Genomic DNA, 21,261 nt, shown 5'->3' on the forward strand with positions numbered 1-21,261 from the left:
TTACAAACTCTTTGTTTCTTTAACCCTTTAAAGCTGCTTCATGGTAACATGCTTGAGATGATCTTTTACATCATTCAGCAATGAAAATCACTGGTACTTCCACACCACTGGTTGTTTTCTTTCCCCTTCCCTTATTATTATGCTTGTTTATCTCTTATTTTCAATTTGAAAAAGGGTAGGATCATGAAATGTCAATTGTTCTCTCTGCAGATGCTGGCAGCTCAGTGTGTTTCTAACTTATTTTGCTTTTATTTCAGATTTTCAACATCCCCTATTTTAGTGTGTGCAGTAAATTTGACAAACTTGACCAGGATACTGGTACCCAAATCATTTATGTAAATTAGACATAACTGGGGTCTGAACATTGACTCATGCAGGAGCCTACACTGCCTTTCATTAGTACTTTGCTTCTTCATTTTTTTCTCTTAAACCACCTTTCTGTTCAACTTATGTTTTTCTTTAGATGCCTATGGTTTTCACTTAACAAGAAGTCTTTTTGCGTGGAACTTGGGTGAAAGTTTTCTAAAGTTTTCTAAAATTCTTAGTAAACTGCAGAGGAGTTCCACAATCGACTTTATCTGTCCTGAAAGTCAAGGTTATTTGTCATTGAGGCTATTTCCCTTTTGTAAACATAATATCTAATCATTATCGCATTAATGTTTGTGGGACTTGATTGTGTACAAATTGGTTACTAAGTTCCTTACATTATGACAGTGACTACACTTCAAAAGTACATGATAATCTGTACAGCACTTTGGGATGTCCTGATGTTATAAAAGGCATAGTACAAATGTAAGCCTGCCTTTCTTTAAATCATGTTGACTGTTTATCTATTGTCTTATGTAACCGTAAAGTAGATTTACTCACTAACTTCATGCTGCAATTGTGAGACATTTACTACAGCCCAATGATATTACATTCATTTTCAGCAACAATAATGTACACTTGCATTGCACCATAACATACTAAAAGCCTAGAAACTACCATTAACAAAAAGCAAAAAAATTATAGCTCTTCAAAGTCTGGAACCTGAACAGAAAATATTAGAAACACTCAGTGGGGTCTGTCAACATCTGTGGAGAGAACAAATGAGTTAATATTTCTTGTTTCTATTCTCATTTTCTCTATTTGGATGCTGCCTAGCTTGAGTTTTCCAGGCAATGACCATGACAATTATGTTATACGGTCGATTTTGTTAATGCAGAAGTCAGGAGTATGGTGGAAAACTCTCCACTTGCCTGGATGAGTGCAGCTCCAACAGCACTCAATTCATGTGACCGTCCAGGAAAAAGCAGTCTGCTTGATTGTCCACCAACTTAAACATTGACTGCCTCCACCCACTGACGCACTGTGGCAGCAATGTGTACTATATACAAGATGCACTGCAGCAACTCACCAAGGCTTCTTTGACAGCACTTTCAAAACCCATAACCTCTAACTCCTAGAAGGACAAGGGCAGCAAACACATGGGAACACCACCACCTTCAGGTTACCCTCCAAGCCGCACTTCATCCTGACTTGGAACCATAATTGCTGTTCCTTCACTGTCACTGGATCAAAGTCCTTGAACTCCCTTCCTAACAGCACTGTCCCCCAAAATCATTTCATATCGGAGCTTTAGAGTTTAATTTGCTCCCGAGTCCTGGAGTTGGGGGAACTTTGGGATAACCCACTGCAATGTTCGGTTCCCAAGGATCTTTTGGTTGTGTTGACTTTTTTAGTTTTGCTTGCGCAGTTCAGATCAGTCCAGGTCAGACTATTGGAATTGGATAATGAAGAAAGATGAATGTAGCAGATCTACTGAATTGAATCAAACTGTTGTTTTTACTGACTACAAAACACAGTAATTCTTCTGAGAAATCACTGAATATGAGAGAAGTTTAACAAGTTTAATTTCACCAGTGCTGGTAAGCAGAGTGACATTGGCTGACGGCAGTGGTTGTGTCAGGCAATTTGGAAAGATTTGACTTAATTGTTTTTCCTGTCTCATTAAAATGATGAATCAAGAGGTGCTGGGAATGTGCTGTGTCACCTAAAGAAACAATGCATGAGTCTCCAATTCAAACATGTTTTATCTCTCCTAAGGATACTGCTGTGTGACCTGTGTACTGGTCTAAAATAGATACTTACTGCAATGACAGGTGCAAAACCAGGGATAAACTTGTACCCAGTGACTGCACTGTATATTATATATTATGCACTATATGATTGGGCAAAAGGTACTAGAGGCTTGATTTCAGTGGATTCTTACGATGCTACAAGTTCTTGTAAACTTTGATTCTCATTGATCTGGCTTCAAGTTCTGAGGGGAAATTAAAACAGCCTTCTGGACTTAGGGTACAGATCACCAGGGAGCTCTGATCCACTTCTGCATGATCCAAGGTAAATGGGATAACAGAAACTCAAGGTTATTGGTTCAGAGTCAGGTTACTGTTGGGTGTCTGCATGTGAGTGGGTGTGGATAGGGCTTGCAGTGTGAGGTCACTTCAAGTGGAAAGCAAAGGGTGAAGGAAAAGAATGTAGGGCACAAATAGCAAAGAGGAGCACTTGTTAATCAACATTTTGCTGACTGTAGCCACTGTATGTATTGTCGTGCATATAGACAGCTATATGGTGTGTTCCTCAGTGTTAGGCTGCGTTCAGTGTTCGTAGGTTTTTGCAAATGAACCTGAACTCAGGAACAATACAGCTACTGTTTGCATTTTTATGTATTCAGGTCATACTTCTGCTCTATTAAGCCACCCTCTTATTGTAAATAAAAAAAACTACAGACCCTCTCTAGTCTACTTCATATGTACTCCTGTTGAATATGTATTGAGGATAAGAGTCTCATAAGTACTTTGTGGGAATTGTGCTGTACACTTCATAGGTGAGCTCTTCACTCTCTGGTCAATTGGCATTTACAGCAGTGCCAAGGGAGTGCTCAGGAGCTGCAGTAATGAGGGTGTTTCTTCCTGTGTTGTGGTAATGAGGGTGTTTGTTCCCAAGCTGCAGTAATGAGGTATTTGCTCCCCAGTTGCAGCATTGAAGGATGGGTAGGGATTGCTATCCCTTCACTTTCAGCTATGTTAATCAAATAATCTGAGTTGCAGAGACAGGGCCTGACACTTTAGGAAAATGTAATAAAGTTGCATCTCTCCAAACTCATTTCACGTAGACAACTTAATCTAGCATGAAAAACTGAGAGGTGAATGGTGAACATGCTGATCCAGTATGTCACCTGTTGTTGTGATGACAGTGTCAGTGGTAGTTGCTGATAGTGTGTCATTTGGAGATGCTGGAAGTTTAAACCCAGATACCTAGAGTGTAATAACCAACATCCGAAGAATAAGAGGAAAGTTATAGCATTACATAACCAGATGTGTAAATGGTTATTTATAAACTTATTGATGTAACTTGGAGACAAGTAACACAACAGAAAAAAGGGGGATGAGAACTGAAATAGTTTACTGGAAAAAAAGTAGAAAAACATTGGGAAGCAATTAATGGCATTTTGCTTTTATGTTAACTTTGTAGAGAACCTTGGTTGGACCACATTTTGTGTACTTTGAACAGTTCTGGTCTCCAAAGTATATAGAAGCACAGGAGAAGGTGCAGGAAGGATTTCCTAGAATGATACCAGAATTTGAGAGGTTACACAATCAAGAAAGATTTAACAGGCTGGGGCTCTTGAAAAGAGAAACTGAGGGGTGACCTGATAGATGAACTTAAGATTTTGGGTTTGATTGGCTAAACATAGAGAAGATATTTCCACTTACAGCAGGGATCATAAATATAAGATAGCCGCTAATAAATTCATTAAGGAAGTCAGGAGAAACTTCTTGATTCAGAGAGCATTTTTAAAATTATTTCAGGCACGTGGGCATTGTTGACTAGATCAATATTTATTGTTCATCCCTAATTGCCCTTTAGAAGGGAATGGTGAGCTGCCTTCTCGAACTGCTGCAGTCCATGTGGCGTAAGTACACCCACAGTGCTGTTAGGGAGGGAGTTCCAGGATTTTGACCCAGCAACAGTGAAGGAATGGCAATATAGTTCCAAATCAGGATGATATGTGACTTGGAGAGGAACTTGCAGGTGGCATTGTTCTTGTACATCTGCTACCCTTGTCCTTCTAGATGGTGGTGGTCACAGGTTTGGACGTTTCTGTCAAAGGAGCCTTGGTCAGTTGCTGCAGTGCATCTTGTGGGTGGTGTACACTGCTGTCACTGTTTACATCGATGGTGGAGGGAGTGGATATTGAAGGTGATGGATGGGGCGCCAGACAAGTGGGCTGCTTTATCCTGGATGGTGCTGAGCTTATTGTGTTGGAGCTGCACCCATCCAGGCAAGTGGAGAGTATTTCATCACACTCCTGACTTGTGCCTTGTAGATGGTGGACAGGTTTGGGGAGTCAGAAGGTGAGTTACTCTCTGCAGAATTCCCAGCCTCTGATGTGCCCTTGTAGCCACAGTATTTATATGGCTGGTCCAGTTCAACTTCTGATCAATAGAAATCCCCCCAGGATGTTGATAATTGGGGATTCAGCAATGGTTATGCCATTGAACATAATGGGGAGGTGGTTAGATTCTCTCTTGTTGGAGATGGTCATTGTCTGGCACTTGTGTGATGCAAATGTTACTTGCTATCTATCAGCACAAGCCTGAATGTTGTCCAGGTCTTGCTGCATATGGGCATGGACTTCTTCAGTATCTGAAGAGTCGCAAATGGTGCTGAACATTGTGCAGTCATAAGTGTACATCCCACTTCTGACTTTATGATAGAGGGAAGGTCATTGATGAAACAGCTGAAGATGGTAGGGCTGAGGACACTACCCTGAGGAACTCCTGCAGTGATGCCCTGGGATTGAGATGAATGACCTCCAACAACCACAACTATCTTCCTTTGTGCTAAATATGACTTCAACCATTGGAGAGTTTTTCTCCTGATTCCCATTGACTTCAGTTTTGCTAGGGCTCCTTGATGCCCCATTTGGTCAAATGCTGCCTTAATGTCAAGGGCAGTCACTCTCACCTCAACTCTTGAGTTCAGCTCTTTTATCCATAGATAAAGGCAAAATACTGAAGATGCTGGAAATTTGAAACAAAAACACAAAATGCTGGAAAAACTCAGTAGGTCTGACGGTATCTGTGGAGAGATGGACAGAGTTTTATCCATGTCTGGACTAAGGCTGTCATGTGGTCAGGGGCTGACTGGCCTTGGCAGAATGTGGAAATCGTTATGACATGGAGTAGTTGAGGTGAAGCGCATTGAGGCACTTAAGGCTAGATGAATACATGAGGATGAAAGGAATAGAGGATATGTTGATGGGGTTAGATGAAGAAGAGTGGGAGCATAAAGACTGGTTTGCATCTGTTGAACTGAATGCTCTGTTTTCTGCTGTACTTATTGTGTAAAGCGGTACTGTATTTTAATTCTTCCTCTTCTAATCCTATTGTCTGTGTTTCAGGACAGGGTGAAGCAGTGCTGTATAAGCCCTTCCGCAAAGGCAAAGGACACCGATGCCCTAGTACAAGAGAGAGACCAGTTTTGCAACTGCGAGGAGAGAGATCAATATGGCACATATGAAGAGAGAGAGTCCAGCACAAATGAAGAGGATGACCCATACAACAAACAGCAGGAGCGTAAACAAAGCAAGCAAGAAAAGTAAGAACTTAAAGGCTTTTGCACAAGTACCAGAACACTTTGAATAATGAGATACCAGTTGTGATTGAAGCCATGTACTCTTGTGGAACAATGGTTTGTGGTCATTGCCTGATTCTGAAACTACCTCTTGGTTTGCTCAAGTGTGCTTACTCTGCTGGCCAAGCTGCTGTTGGAAGTGCTGTAGGACATGCTCTATTGCCATTTCCAACTAATGCGCAGCATTGCAGCATAGCATCTTATGGGCAGAAATTTACATCCCGTGGGCGGGCACATGCCCGACCCAGTTGCGTGTAAAGTAGCACGTGATGATGTTGGCCATCTCATACTTGCGCAATACTTTGGTCAGCTGGCAAGCGTGAGAGTCGGCAGCGCACCTGCCAACCATCAAGAGGCCTATTAAGGTATTAATTAAGAGAGATTTTTTGCTGCCCGTCCAACCTTACGGCTGGTGGGTGGGCAAATCGGCCAGGCAGCCTTTGCATTTTTGAGGAAACCTCATCCGCAGTCGGGATGAGGTTTCCGACATTAATTTTAAAAAAAGGAAAATGTTTTGACGTCACAAAAATGATGTATCTGTTCATGTGAGTGAGTCCTATGTGGGGACATTTTTTTTTCAGAATTTCCAGATCTTTATTTTTGATTTAAAAATTCTTCAGCTCCCTCAGGCAGCTCTTTGCCTTCAGGAAGCTTTCAGTGCGCGCTCCCCAACACCTGCGCAGACTTCAGAGCTCGCCCTCCTCCTGCCTCTACCCTAGCAGCACTGAGCCTTTCAGTGTGTCTTTCACGCTGGCTGACCGTTAATTTGCCAATCGCGGGAGGCAGACCGTTTCCTGGCCACGCCCACCCCGGGCCCAAAAATCCTGCCCCTATGAGTTAATGGGTCGCTCTGCCAACAAGGGATGCATCCACCCAACATTAGCAATTATCGGGACACCAAATAAATACTGATTGGATCTCCTTGGCGATAAAAATTTTTTTCCACAAATGCTGTGAGGAAGAAATGGAGTGGACCCCCCCTTGAAATGGTTGGTGGGATTTCTGGTGACTTTAGTTGCCAAAAGCCCTAAGGAATTAAGCCACACAGACCATAAGGTCTTTGATTTGATCTTGGTGTGTACTGAGTTAACACATGGGCTGCTACAGATATCACCAGATAAGGAAGAGAGTTTGGGTTCTAGCTTCTGATTGTGATGTTTTCCCCTGATGAATGAAATTCCTTTGCACATTAACTTAAGCTGGTGATCAGGCTTGGCAGTAATGGTCCTCCACGTCTGAATGTTCTCCTGGCACTCAAAGCTCATATATGAAGAGTGGTCATTTGGGTGAGGCAATGTCTCATTCTTGATTCCCATGACAACATATCTTTCAAGGGATCAGCATCCAGGGGAGCAGGGTAAAAAGTGGAGGAAAATAGTGGCATCTCAAGGCTCTTTTACTGTTTGTGAAATAATTCTCCTCGAAAGTATTGCAGTAGTAAACTCCATTCACCATCCAACTAAATAGAGGCAAAATAGAAGCAAAATGAGTTTGAGAGAGCTTCCCAAGCTTTCTTTGCCTTCCAAGATATGCTGCTCTTTGGAAAGGCAGGAATGGGTTGAACTGAAAATTGCAGGACACAAAAAAGGTAAAAACTTTCCTACAGTTTAACTCCATAGAAAGAAGCTAATTAGACCTCTCACTGACCAATTTTCCTTTTTATTCAATTGCAGTTATAGGCCAGTGTCACCCCACAAGGAACCCGTCTCCATGCCGGCTGCCTCCCCCAGAAAGGAACATGTACACAGCCGAGTATCAGTATCCTCACAGTCAGAGACAACCCCCTCCAGTGAGCAGCCGAGCTTCTGCCAGGACCCAAGAAGTATCAACTACGGCCTTTCAAGTGGTGAATTAGAATCGCCGGATGATACAGACAGTTTGCAATCTACTGACCCAGCTACACATGTTGGTCCAACTCCCCATGGATTCACATTTTTGGAGGTAAGCAAGGGTGCCTACTCTTATCAGAATCAGCCAAGGTTGAAAATGTTTCTTTGTATATTCTTCTCGAGCACCAGTTCCTTAAGGAAAGCCCAGGCAGACAATAAAACCCTGGGGTTGTGCTGTCTCCCTAATATGCCTGACAGTAGCGAAGCATTTGACAACAGGTAAGAATGATGCGTCTCACATAATTTTTTCTCTTTGGGAAGCAGCCAATCTGAGACATGAGTCTGAGTGGCATGTGAGCTTACTAGCACGTGCACAGCTAATTGGATCCTCATGCGTAGTAGCATTTAAAAAGTCTTTAAATTGGACGTACTGGAAGGAACTGGACTTTTTAAAATTTAATTCAATTTCTCTTCCTCTGTGTCCTTATTCATGTTAGACAGCTGTAAGTACACCAGTGGCCTCCAGTACCTTGCCCAACTGAGCATTCTTGCAGAAAGCAAGTGTCAGCAGGCAGTTATACCAGAGGGCTATTTACAGCCTGGTGGGCAGAAGTACATGAAGCGCTTACCGCAAGCACTTCCCAGTACAGGTCACTGGGTAGCAGTCAGGAGCAGGAACCATGGCTGATTTCTTCCTTTTTTCCTCCAACAATGCTGCCCTTGCTGATGACCTGCTGAGCTCAGCTAACTGAAGACAAACTCTGGTTGGATGTATTTCTAGACGTGTCACCCCATGACATCCTGCCTCTAACCCAGTCTTTTCCCATTCCTGATACTTTGAAAATGAATAAGTGGAAGTGAAGAAAGCAAAAATACACTTTTCTTTCCCTAATGCCTTTATGATCTTTCTCCCAGACTGCTTGTCACAATCCGGGATAAGCAAGGTTGGCAGCCCATCTCCTGGTTTGTGTGGCTCGGTACCACATGTTGCATTTACTGAATAAGTTGTAAAAGTGGCGACTTGAGACAGATTCTAATGATTTATGGTAAGGCCTGACAGAGGAGGACGGACACACTCATGAACTGTAGTGGGAAGGCAGGAAAGAACTGAATTTCAAGTAGGAGATGAGGCATTCCCGAAGAAATTATATTTATTTTTTACTTTGGAGACTGGATGATGCAGAGGTTAACATCTTGTCTCTTAACCTCTGGATCCAAATCCGAACACTGTAGACTGATGGGATGCAATTGCCTAAAGGAAAACAAACGTTTTCCAGTATCCAGTTAAGAATTGTGAGTGTTGCTAGTGGAGTCTTCCCAGCATCACTCAGTTCCCGGTTCAGTTCCCACTCCAATGCAGTACTGAGTAAGTGCTGCATCGTCAAAAGTGGATGAGATGTTAAACAGAGGCTCCATCTATCTACTTGGTTGGATGTAAAAAATACCCCATAGTGCTATATCGAAGGAAAGCAAAGGAATTCTGTCTGGTCAATATTTATCCCTCAATCAACATCACAGAAACAGATTATCTGATCAACATCACATTGATTTTTTTTGTGAGAGTTTTCTGTGTGCAACTTGGTTACCACATTTCCTGCTTTACAAGAGTGACTACATTTCAAAAGCACTTAATTGGCTATAAAGCACTTCATCTCATCTGGTGGTCATGAAAAGTGCTATTTAAGGGCGAGTGTTGTTTTCAAATACAGAATCATAGCACAGCACAGAAGGGGACTTCCAACCCATCACACGTGTCAGCTCTTTGAAAGAACTGTCCAATTAGTCCCACTCCCAGCTCTATCCCCATAACCCTGTAAATGATTTCCCTTCAAATAATTGAGAATTGGGAGCAGTTTAGAATTCTGCAAAAGTGGACAAAATGATTGATCAAGAAGGGGGAAATGGAGTATGAGAGTAAACTTGCAGGGAACGTAAAAACTGACTGTAAAAGCTTGTATAACTATGTGAAGAGAAAAAGATTAGCAAAGACAAATGTAGGTCCCTTACAGCCAGAAAGGGGGGAAATTATAATGAGGAACAACGAAATGGCAGAAGAATTGAACACACGTTTTGGTTCTGTCCTCACAAAAAAGGACACAAATAATTTCCCAGAAATGTTAGGAAACCAAGGGTCTCATGAGAGGGAGGAATTGAACAAAATCAGTATTAGTAAAAAAAAAATAGTGCTAGAGAAGAAACTTAACGGGGTTAAAGGCTGAAAAATCCCCAGGGCCTGATAATCTACATCCCAGAGTACCAAAGGAAATGGCCCTGGAAATATTGGATGCATTGGTGGTCATCTTCCAAAATTCTATAGACCCTGGGGCAATTCCTACAGATTGGAGGGTGGCAAATGTAACCCCACTATTTAAAAAAAGAGGGAGAGAAAAATCAGAGAATTACAGACCAGTTAGCCTAACATCAGTAGGGGGGAAAATGCTTGAGTCAATTATAAAAGAATAGGAAAGAATTAACGGAATTAGACAAAGCCAGCATGGGTTTATGAAAGGGAAATCATGCTTAACTAATCCACTGGAGTTTTTTGAGGATGTAACTAGTAGAATAGATAAGGGAGAACCAGTGGATGTGGTGTATTTGGATTTCAAGAAGGCTTTTGATAAGGTCCCACATAAAAGGCTAGTGGGCAAAATTAAAATACATGGGATTGAGGGTAATATACTGGCATGGATTGAGAATTTGGTTGACAGACCAGAAACAGAAAGTGGGAATAAATGGGTCTTTTTCCGGATGGCAGGCAATAACTAGTGGTGTACCGCAGGGATCAGTGCTTGGGCCCCAGCTATTCATGATATACATAAATGACTTCGACGAGGAAACTAAATGCAATATTTCCAAGTTTGCCGACGACAGAAAACTGGGCGGGGTTGTGAGTCATTAGAAGGCTTCAAGGTGATTTAGATAAGTTATGTGTGTGGGTAAACACATGGCAGATTCAGTATAACATGGATAAATATGAAGTTATACGCTTTGGTGTGAAACGCAAAGGCAGAGTATTATTTAAATGGTGATATATTAGGAAATGTGGATGTACAAAGGGATCTGGGTGTCCTTGTACACCAGTCAATGAAAGTGAACAGGCAGGTGCAGCAAGCAATTAGGAAGGCAAGTGTTATGTTGGCCTCCATTGCAAGAGGATTTGAGTTCAGAAATAGGGATGTCTTAACTGCAGTTATACAAGGACTTGGTGAGACCACACCTGGAGTATTACGTGCAGTTTTGGCCTCCCTACCTAAGAAAGGATAGACTTGCCATAGAGGGAGTGCAGCGAAGCATTCGGCTGATACTGGGGATAGCAGGACTGTTGTTTGAAGAGAGATTGGTTCAACTGGGCCTGTATTCACTAGAGTTTAGAAGAATGAGGGGATCTGATTGAAACGTACAAAATTCTAATAGGGCTATACAGGCTATATGCAGGGAGAATGTTTCCCCTGGTTGGGGAGTCTAGAACCAGGGACCACAGTCTCAGGATACAGGGCAAGCCATTTAGGACTGAGATAAGGAAAAATTTCATCACTGAGGGTGGTGAACCCGTGGAGTTCTCTACCACAGAAGGCTGTGGAGGCTGGGCCACTAAATATATTCAAGAAAGAAATTGATAATCTTTTGGATATTAGGGGCATCAAGGGGTGAGAGAAAGCAGGAATATGGCATTGAGATAGAGGATCAGCCATGATTATATTGAATGGCGGAGCAGGCTTGAAGGGCTGAATAGCCTACTCCTGATCTTAGTTTCTATGTTTCTCTTTTGAAAGTTGCCAGCCTTTCAAGAAATGTATTGCAGATACAACAAGAATATTTTTCCTCTAGTTTTTCTGCCTATCTCCATAAATCTGATATTTCTGCAGCTGGAAACAGTTTATCTATATTTACTTAATCAAAATTGTTCATGTTTTTAAATACTTCAACTAAATCCCCTCTTCACAGAATCACAGACTCTTTACAGCATAGAAGGAGGCCATTCAGCCCATCGAGTTTGCATTGGCTCACTGAAAGCGCATTTCACCTAATCTCACTCTTTATCCCTGTAAGCTTGCGTGTTCTTTCTTTTCAGATAGCAATTCAACACCCCTTTGATTGCCTCAATCAAAGTGCCTCCACCACCCTTTCAGGAAGTTTGTTCCAGACTCCAACCATCCTCTGGGTGAAAACATTTTTCTTCTCATCACATCATTTACCCGTTATTTTTGATGTGTCCTCTAGTTCTTGAGTGGAAGCAGCTTCTCACAATTTACCCTGTCCATACCCCTCAGGTTCTCGAATACTTCTATCAAACCTCCACTCGGCCTTCTTTTCTCCAAGGAAAACAGACCCAACTTCTCCAACCTATCCTCATAGCTACAGTCCTTCATCCCTGGAATCATTCTTGTAAATGTCCTGTGTACTCTGTCCAATGCCTTCACATCCTTCCTCAAATATGGCGCCCAGAACTGGATGCAGTACTCCAGATGAGGCCTAACCAGTGTCTTATACAAGTTCAACATGACCATCTTACTCTTGTATTTAATGGCCCTATTAATAAAATCTAGGATACCATATGCTTTAACTGCTCTCTCAACATTCCCTGCCATCTTCAATGACTTTTGTACATATACACAGATCCCTTTGTTCCTACACTTCTTTAGAGTTTCTCCCTTTATTTTATACTGTCTCTTCACGTTCTTCTTGCCAAAATGCATCACTTCACACTTTTTTGCATTGAACTTCATCTGCCACTTGTCTGCCCAATCCACCAACATGTCTATGCCCTTTTGAAGTTCAAGATTATCCTCATCACAGTTGACAATGCTTCCAATCTTCATATCATCCGCAAATTTTGAAATCATGCCCTGCACACTACAGTCTAGGTCATTAATATAATGATTGGGGAACACCAATACAGACCTTCCTCCAATCTGAAAAACAACCATTTATCACTACTCTGTTTCCTGTCACTCAGCGAATTTCTTATCCATGTGCCTACTTTCCCTTTTATTCCATGAGCTAGAATTATGCTCACAAGCCTATTGTGTGGCACTGTATCAAATACCTTTTAAAAATCCATATACATTACATCAACAGTGTTGCCCTTATCAACCTTCTCTGTTACCTGGTCAAAAAACTCCAGCAATTTAGATAAACATGATTTTCCCTTAATGAATCCATGCTGGCTTTCCTTAATTATCCTGCACCTGTCTAAGTGAGTATTGATTTTGTCCCGAACTATCGTTTCCAGAAGTTTCCCTACCACTGAAGTCAAACTGACTGGCCTGTAGTTGTTGGCATTATCCTCGCACCCCTTTTTGAACAAGGGTGTAACATTCGCAATTCTCCAGTCCTCCGGCACCATCCCTATGTCTAAGGAAGACTGGAAGATTATCACCAGTGTCTCTGAAATTTCCACTCCCACCTCCCTCAGTATCCTCGGATGCATCTCGTCCAGTCCTGGTACCTTATCCATTTTAAGTAAAGATAGCCTTTTCTCATACCTCCGCCTTCTCAATCATAAATTCCCCGAGTGTACCTCCTCTCTCACCTCAGCCTGGGTAGCATCCTCTTCCTTTGTAAAGACAGACACAAAGTACGTATTTAATACCTCTGCTGCAACTTCTGCCTTCGCATGCAAGTCTCCTCTTTTATCCTTAATTAGCCTTAACCTTACTTTTACCACTCTTTTATTTACATACTTATAGAAGACCTTGGGATTCCCTTTTATGTTACCTGCTAGTCTCTTTTCATGCTCCCTCCTAGCTTTTCTGATTAGTTTCTTCACTTCCTCTCTGGTCCTTCTATATTCTGCCTGATTCTCCGTTGTATTTTCTACCTGACATCTGTCATATACATACTTCTCCCTTCTCAACTTCACCTCTATTTCTCTCGTCATCCAGGATATTCTAGATTTATTTGCCCTATCTTTCCCCTTCAAGGGAATATACCTTGACATTGCCTGCAATACTATCTCTTTGAAGGTAGCCCATTGTTCAGTCACCTTTTCCACCAACATTTGGTTCCAACTCATTCGACTCAGATGCATCCTCATCCCATCGAAGTTGGCTTTCCCCCAATTAATTATCCCTGCTCTGGATTGCTCCTTGTCCTTCTTCATGGCCAACCTGAACCTTATGATACAATGGCCATTGTCCCCTAAATGCTCTTGCACTGTTATTTGATCCATTTGGGCCACCTCATTCTTCAGAACCAGGTCCAACAGTTCCTGTCCTCTCGTTGGACCAGAAATATACTGCTGCAGAAAGTTACCTTGAGCACACTCCAGGAACTCTCACCCTTCTTGTCCCTTTGTACTATTCCTATCCCAGTCTATATTTGGATAATTGAAGTCCCCCATAATAATTGTTCTATAATTCATGCACCTCCCTGTAATTTCTTTGCAAATTTCTTTCTCTACATCCTTTCTGCTCTCTATGGTCTATTGAGAACAGGCCCAGCTTCTCAAGTCTCTTCATGTAACTGAAGTTCCACATCTCTCATACCACTCTAGTAAATCTCTTCTCAATCTCTGTAAGGCCTTGACGTACTCCCTAAAATGTGATACCCAGAATTGGTCATAATACTCCAGCTTAGGGAGAATGAATGTTTTATGATGGTTTACCCTAACTCCCTTTTGTACTTTATGCCTCCATAAATAAAGCCAAATATCCCATATGCTTTTTGAACATCATTCCTGCTGGGAGTGCTTGATGTTGACATTTGATGAGGTGAGGTGAGAATGACTGCCCTTGACATCAAGGCAGCATTTGACTGAGTGTGACATCAAGGAACCCTAGCAAAACTGGAGTCAATGGAATCGGTGGGGTGGGTGGTGGGGGGTGGGGGTTGGAATTCTCCTCTGGTTGGAGTCATACCTAGCACAAAAGAAGATGGTTGTTGTTGGATGCCAATCATATCAGTTCCGGGACATCATTGCACAAGTTCCTCAGGGTAGAGTCCTAGGCCCAACTATCTTCAGCTGCTTCATCAATGACTGTCCTTCCATCATAGGGTCAGAAGTGGGAAGTTCGCTGATGATTACATAATGTTCAGCATCATTCGCAAGTCCTCAGATACTCAAGTAGTCCATGTCCAAGTGCAGCAAGACCTGGACAATATCCAGCCTTGGGCGGGCTAACAAGTGGCAAGTAATATTCATGCCAGGCAATGACCATCTCTAACAGGGAAAATCTAACCATCACCCCTTGACATTCAGTGGTACTACCATCACTGAATCAGAGACTAGGAATCCTACAGCGAGTAACTCACCTCCTGACTCCCCAAAGCCTGTCCAGCATCTACAAGGCACAAGCCAGAAATGTGATGGAATACTGTCCACTTGCCTGGATGGGTGCAGCTCCAATAACACTCAAAGCTTGACACCATTCAGGTCATAGCAGCCCACTTAATTGGCACCCCATCCACAAAAAATTCACCCCCTCCGCCCCCGAAGCACAGTGGCAGCAGTGTATATCATCTAAAAGAGGCACTGCAGAAACTCATCAAGCCTCCTTAGACAGCACGTTTCAAACCCATGACAACTACCATCTAGTAGGACAAGGGCAGCAAATGCATAGGAACACCACCACCTGGAGTTCCTTCACTGTCGCTGAGTCAAAATTCTGGAACTCCCTCCCTAACAGCACCTACACGTGGACAGCAGTGGTTCAAGAAGGTAGCTCACCACTACCACCTCAAGGGCAATTAGAGATGGACAATGATTGCTGGCCTAGCCAGTGATGCCCACATCCCATGAATGAATTAAAAAGTAATTTGATGCCAAATTTGATACCATGTTCCATTCCCTAGCACTAACGTCCTTCATAGTGATGAGCACAGGATAATTGATTTTTGGAAAAGGTTGCACAGAATTGAACTTGAATCTTGACTTTTTTTTCTCCCAATTTCCCTCCCCCAGCCGGTAACCACACTGGACAGTGGTGCCCAGAAGAGTCGGATACAGCTTGGCAGGAAAACATTACGTCGGGCACCAACAAAACACAAGAAACCAGGCTCTGGAGACCAGCCTGATGGCATAGACCAGTTCCTCCAAAAGGGCGAAGATTCCTGGATGTATAAAGATTCCACCGGTAAGTTGAGACTGGACTAGGTCAGAGACTGGGTGAGTTTTACCAGTGAGAACAGTAATCATAGGAACTAGACTGGTCAGATCCTATCTAGATTGTTCCTTGTACTTTAAATACAAAGTCAAAATGGTGCAGATGCTGGAAATCCAAAAATGCTGGAAATATTCAGCAAGTCAGTTGGCATTCATAGAGCTAGGAAGAGTTAATGTTTCAGATTGTTGACATTTCATCAGAATTTCTGACAGGTCATTGACCTGCAATGTTAACTTTGTTTCTTTCTCCGCACATGCCAGCTGAGTATTTCCAGAATCTTCTGCTTGTAACCCAGGTGTTGGTGAATTCACTCACCTTTACATCAACTGCATTGTGAGCTGGAGTGGGTGTAGATGTGATGGGCTGAATGGCTTACTGTGCGATGTGGTTCCATCTGCTGTATGATCAATGGTCTGTTCTAAACGTTCACTAAGGATGATTCTAGTTGCTGATGCGGCACCACAAACTCAGCAGCTCCTGCCATCTTGCCATGGAATGGGAAGAAGTAGGTTCATACGTCATTCTCCATGGGATGAATCTCAGTTGTGCCATCATGAGAAGGAGCCCAGTGGAGGCTGGTTGTTACCCCCACAGGGAGAAGAAGTGGCAACTCCAAGCAGTCAAAGACTTGTGCTGTTTTTCACCCTGTGGCTCAGCAAATCTATACACTGTGTGGCTAAGTAATACAGACCAGTAATCTCCCTGTTTCCATCCAAAATCTGTATCAGCTGATCTTAGCCAGAGCAGCAAAGAGGTGTTCCAATTGGCCTCAGAGTCTCTAGGTTAGAAAGGGATAACAAATTGGCCAGGTTCTTGATTCAAATCACTTTACCCTTGCCTAAAGTGCTTATGTGTGAACATTGGGTGAGGGCAGTGTCTAGCTCAAATGTGATGGCGCTGCGATTGAATAATTTGGTAATACATCCACACTCAGACATGAGTAGTGATCTAGTAAACAAATTGTTGAGGGTAAGGATTCAGTAGAAAGCAATTGTGATATAGAGGAAGAAGAAAAGCACATGTTTGTCATTTTTGTGCTAATTATTGTTCCCCTAAACTTCTCACATCAGAATCCAGGCCACCTGTACAGGAAGAATTGATTGAACAGGATGTTAGTAGAACCCAGAAGCTTACAATAACACAGTGTCCAAGAGTCGCAATGTTTCCTGGGATGGACCCCTCAGTACTAAAGGTAACAATCTCTGGAAATACTCTGAGCTTTTTATACCTAGCCTAACATGCCAAAGAGGCCACCAATGTCACTCCATACTATAATGTCTTACTGATTCAACATTCCATCTTTAAGGTATATTCTACCATGTGAGACCTGTATTGTTTACAGTGATTTTAGTACCGTAATACCGCTTTATTAATTTAAAACATGAAGCTAAAATTTAGTTGGAAAAGGCAGGTGTGTGAAAGAATCTTACAACTAATGTGGCCTAGTAGTTAGGTGAAAGCTCCTGTACTGCAGATATTCAGTCACTTATTAATGCTGTTGAGCCTCTTTTGTCTTAATAGTTCCAGGAACATTCACTAAAGTTAACACACTGACTTCTGGGATCATGAAAAACTCTGTAAATTTCTTACATAGTATTTGAGGAAGAGTGAACATTGGTGCCAGCTGTGGCTCATTTTGTAGCACTCTTGCCTGCAAGTCAGAAGGTCTTGGATTCAGTCCCGCTCCTTAGACCTGAGCGTATAATCTAAAATGACATTTGAATGCAGCAGTGAATGGTGCCAAATTTTGGATGAGATGTTAAATCAAAGTTTTGTCTTTCTTCTTAGGTACCATGTATCAGGTCCCATATCACAATTTGAAGAAGACTAGGAGAATTTTCTAATTTTCATGCCAATTCATATAATCAACACTTAAAACAGCTGATTTGGATATTATCTCATTACTCTTTGCTGCGGACAAATTGTTTCCTACATTACAACTGACTACATTTCAACAAGTATTCCATTAGACTGTAAAATAATTTGGGATCTCCTGAATTCTAAGAAGGTGCTTTATAAATGCAAGCTCTTTCTTTCCAGTGATTCAGTGTTAAAAATCGCGTGCAGCTGAAACACAGAATAGATTCCCACATTCAATATGTGATGTTGCGTTAGCATATCTCGGCTGGGATAGTTTAAGGGGAGTTATAATTGGCATCAATGTTCCTGTTCTGAGGAATGGGAATTAGCCAGGAATATGTGAGCATTGAGTGAGAACCCTATTCCTGACAGCTACTTGGTTGAGGTGTGGTACTTGAGGGAACCCAATACCTACAGTCACATCCTAATAGAATTCAGCAAGTTCAGGCAAAATGGGACAAAAGTTCTGCACATTTGCTTGTTTTTTATTTTCTGCTTTAATGTTTTCCTGGGCATACCCAGTCCCAAGAACAGAAATTGTATGTCAGAAAAAAATGATATAAATATGATAAAGATACTGCTTCCTTTCTACATCACACTATCTGTAGGGTGCTTGATATGGTTTCTGTAATGAAGCAGGAACTATGCTGCACCAGGAGAAAATAGTGGTTTTGAGAATATGCTCTGAGAGATCCTGGCCCAGTACAGAGCAGGGGGCCACCTTGTGGTAAATGAGGGAAGTGCAGAATAAGTTCTCCTGTATTTTCCAGACACACATTGTGTATGAACAGTACCTGTGACAAAGGGGCCACACAAACAACCTGCTCCTAGGTTTACACCAAAGCCAATCTGTAACCAGCAGGTCAGGCAGCCTCTGTGGAGAGAAATAGCAAGTCAATGTTTCAGATTAATGACCTTTCATCAGAACTGGTGATGAAAGATCATCAACTTGAAACATTAACCTCATTTTGTTTCCACAGATTTTTCCAGCAATTTCTACTTTTGTTTCAAATACAGAGATCTATCTCAAATTATTTGACCGTGTCACAACAAATTATTCCAGCCTAGTTTAAATCATTGGTGGTGATGCATTTAATGTAATGTGTGGAATTTTGGACACCATACTCTTCAAATGGACATTCGACAGAGTTCAGAAAACATTCAGGAGGAATTAGCCAAGACATTGGGTTCTAACATATAGTGACTCAAAGAACTGCACTGGGAAGACAAGATTGTGAGGAGAAGTTATCGAGTTTTTAAATGTTGGGAAGAATGGATAATATAGATGCAAGCATGTTAATCAATTTGAGCTATAAGCCTAAAACAAAAGGAGGCAAGTACTGACAAAAGGAGACAAGTATTAACAAGCCTTATGCAAGACTCGAGGTTAGAAGTATTTTTTGTGACTATATCAAATAGACTACTGGATAGAACAATTAATGCTGTGTCAATTAACATCTTTAAGAGGAACTGAATATATATGTGGAAAAGAATAGTATTTAAGATTATAAGGATAAAGACCTCTAAAGATGATAAAATGCGGTTTGGAACATAACAGCTCTTGAGCTGCTGGTTCTTGGGAATGTCACAGATGAGAACTAACCTAGGATGTATAATATAGGTTAGTTACATGCTCAAGTTTTGTTCAATTTATTTTTCTCGGGGCAGGCCAAATGTTTGCGGAACCATTCCTCAGGAAATTACATGAGTGACGTGGAGTACATGATGATTCAGCTTCTACACAGTTCTGATGGGTTGAATAGTCTTTTCGCATTTATTATTTTTTTTATTACCTACTGTTGAGCTAGAGCTGACTGGCTCACACACTCAACCACCATAACACCACTTAAACCTTGATCATGCAGTTGCACACTTTTCATGCACAGTATCATTCCTGTAGTGACTGTTCTCTTCTGGTTTGAATTAAATGTACCCAGTATTAGCATGGCTCTGCCTAATTACTCCTGTCTTATTTCTATCTCTTTTATCTAGGCCAGTTTACGGAGAAACCGACAAGAGAATGGAGATGAAGAGGAATCGAGCTGTGAGCAGCAATGCAGATCCTGCAGCCCTCCTGCTCAGCAAGGACTCAGAGTGCTACCAACTACAACTAGCAAAGGGGAAGGGTAAGCAGGGATCTTTCAGTGTGTTTCCAGTGCTGAGTTCCAGAATGTTTTAAGCCCCCCTGCTCTCTTGCTAGCTTCCCAAACCAAGCAGCTTGGCAGGAAATTTGCCCCCATCATCTCTCAAAATCATCTTCCAGAAGAAACTTGCCATCATATAGGGGCTGACTCTTGCTCCTTTTCTTCTCCTTGTTACAAATGCTGTCTCTTGTCCTGTCATCCAATGATGAATGTGTTCAAATTGTCTGGGTTTGTACAGTTTCAGGTGCTCAACAAATGTTAGAAAATCAACCTTCATTGTGTTACAACTTCATATTGCACTTCCAGCCATCTTGTACGCTCTGATGTACGTGATTCTGCTGACACTTCGGCATTTCTATTCCTCCTTTTAGGTCAGAGGAAATGCCTCCTCCTTGGCTACAGGAGCTAAAATCAAAGAAAAGATTGAGTCAGCATCAATCAGACAGGGTAAGACCTCATGAACTGCTGCAAACTTGCCACTCCTTGCATTCACCCAAGTTTGATCCCCTCTTTAGGGCTGTACAGTTGAGTTCAATTTGAAAACGCTGTGAGGTTTTGGCCTGGGCCCAAAGTAAACCTACCGATTTATCATTACATGACGTCCAGCTACTTGTGGACAAAATTAGGAAAGAAAGAGTAGCAATGGATTTGGGTGGGAGAGAGCAACCACATTTGGTGGTGTTACACTTACTCAGACCGTAAGACAAAAGAAGAGATGAAATTGCAAGAGCAAAAAAAAAAGTAACATCCAGAAAAGCAAATGTCAATATTTTGGCCATTTGACCAGAGCTGAAAAACTAGAGAGATCTTTTCTAGAGGGCAAAATGAGGGGCAGCAGAAAGAGGGGTCAGCCTAGGCGCAGTTGGATGCCGGATGTCACAGAGCGGATTGCAGATATGAACTATAGTGGATGTGTGAGGATGGCACAAGACAGACTAATGTGACAAACCATGACAGCAGATCTCCTGGTGGGGCAGCTACAAGTTTGACAGGACAGGATACAGCTGCTTGCCCTGATGATTTAACAACTGGTTTGCAAAGATGGAATGGCTGGGCAATCCGTTACTCAGCCCTAATTGGACCAATTTTTCAGGGAGCTTGAATTTCTTTACTGTATGAATGGCTGTTCTCTAATTTTTACTATGTTTTGCCATGGCAAATCACCAATATTAATCCTTCTATGGAGTTAAATTGGATTGGGTTTGGAAGAGATTGTTAATGGAGTGGTTGAGGATTTGAAAAAGAATCACAACAAGTGAACACTTATAGAGGAGAAGCCTTGACCATCCCTCATTGTTCATCCTCTTCATGCTGTGAGGTTCAGTGATGACGAGAGCAAATGTTCAACATCCCTGAATTTCTACACACAGAGAATCCTTCAGTTTTGTACAATAAGTCTCAGGAGGAGTGATGCGCTCAGAAAAGAATAATTGATGCGGGAAATTAAAATTTCCACAGTGGCGCAGCACTGGGTGCTTTCTGAAAATGTGTTCACAGATAACAGAATGTGGTCAAAGAATCACAGTGCAGAAGAGGCCCTTCGGCCCATCGAGTCTGCACCAACACATGAGAAACACCTGACCTACCAACCTAACCAAATGATTGAAGAATATTGTTGGGATAGTATATTGACCTGAAAGG

The 21,261-nt window shown here is 42.0% G+C and overlaps 1 protein-coding gene across 2 annotated transcripts in view; it reads left to right on the plus strand.

Moving 5' to 3' along the window:
* LOC121285829 overlaps nucleotides 1–21,261 on the plus strand; it is a 238,360-nt gene that overhangs the window by 205,080 nt on the left and 12,019 nt on the right. Inside the window, exons 6-11 of one of the 2 annotated variants that reach the window (XM_041202699.1) lie at nucleotides 5,450–5,646; nucleotides 7,356–7,623; nucleotides 15,415–15,586; nucleotides 16,687–16,808; nucleotides 19,469–19,602; nucleotides 19,992–20,067. In XM_041202699.1, the coding sequence (XP_041058633.1) occupies nucleotides 5,450–5,646; nucleotides 7,356–7,623; nucleotides 15,415–15,586; nucleotides 16,687–16,808; nucleotides 19,469–19,602; nucleotides 19,992–20,067 (969 nt within the window). Of the gene's footprint in view, nucleotides 1–5,449; nucleotides 5,647–7,355; nucleotides 7,624–15,414; nucleotides 15,587–16,686; nucleotides 16,809–19,468; nucleotides 19,603–19,991; nucleotides 20,068–21,261 lie in introns of those variants that run through there. The other variant, XR_005944797.1, reaches the window with a different exon arrangement.

This window comes from Carcharodon carcharias, chromosome 13, assembly GCF_017639515.1.
Source record: "Carcharodon carcharias isolate sCarCar2 chromosome 13, sCarCar2.pri, whole genome shotgun sequence".
NCBI lineage: Eukaryota > Metazoa > Chordata > Chondrichthyes > Lamniformes > Lamnidae > Carcharodon > Carcharodon carcharias.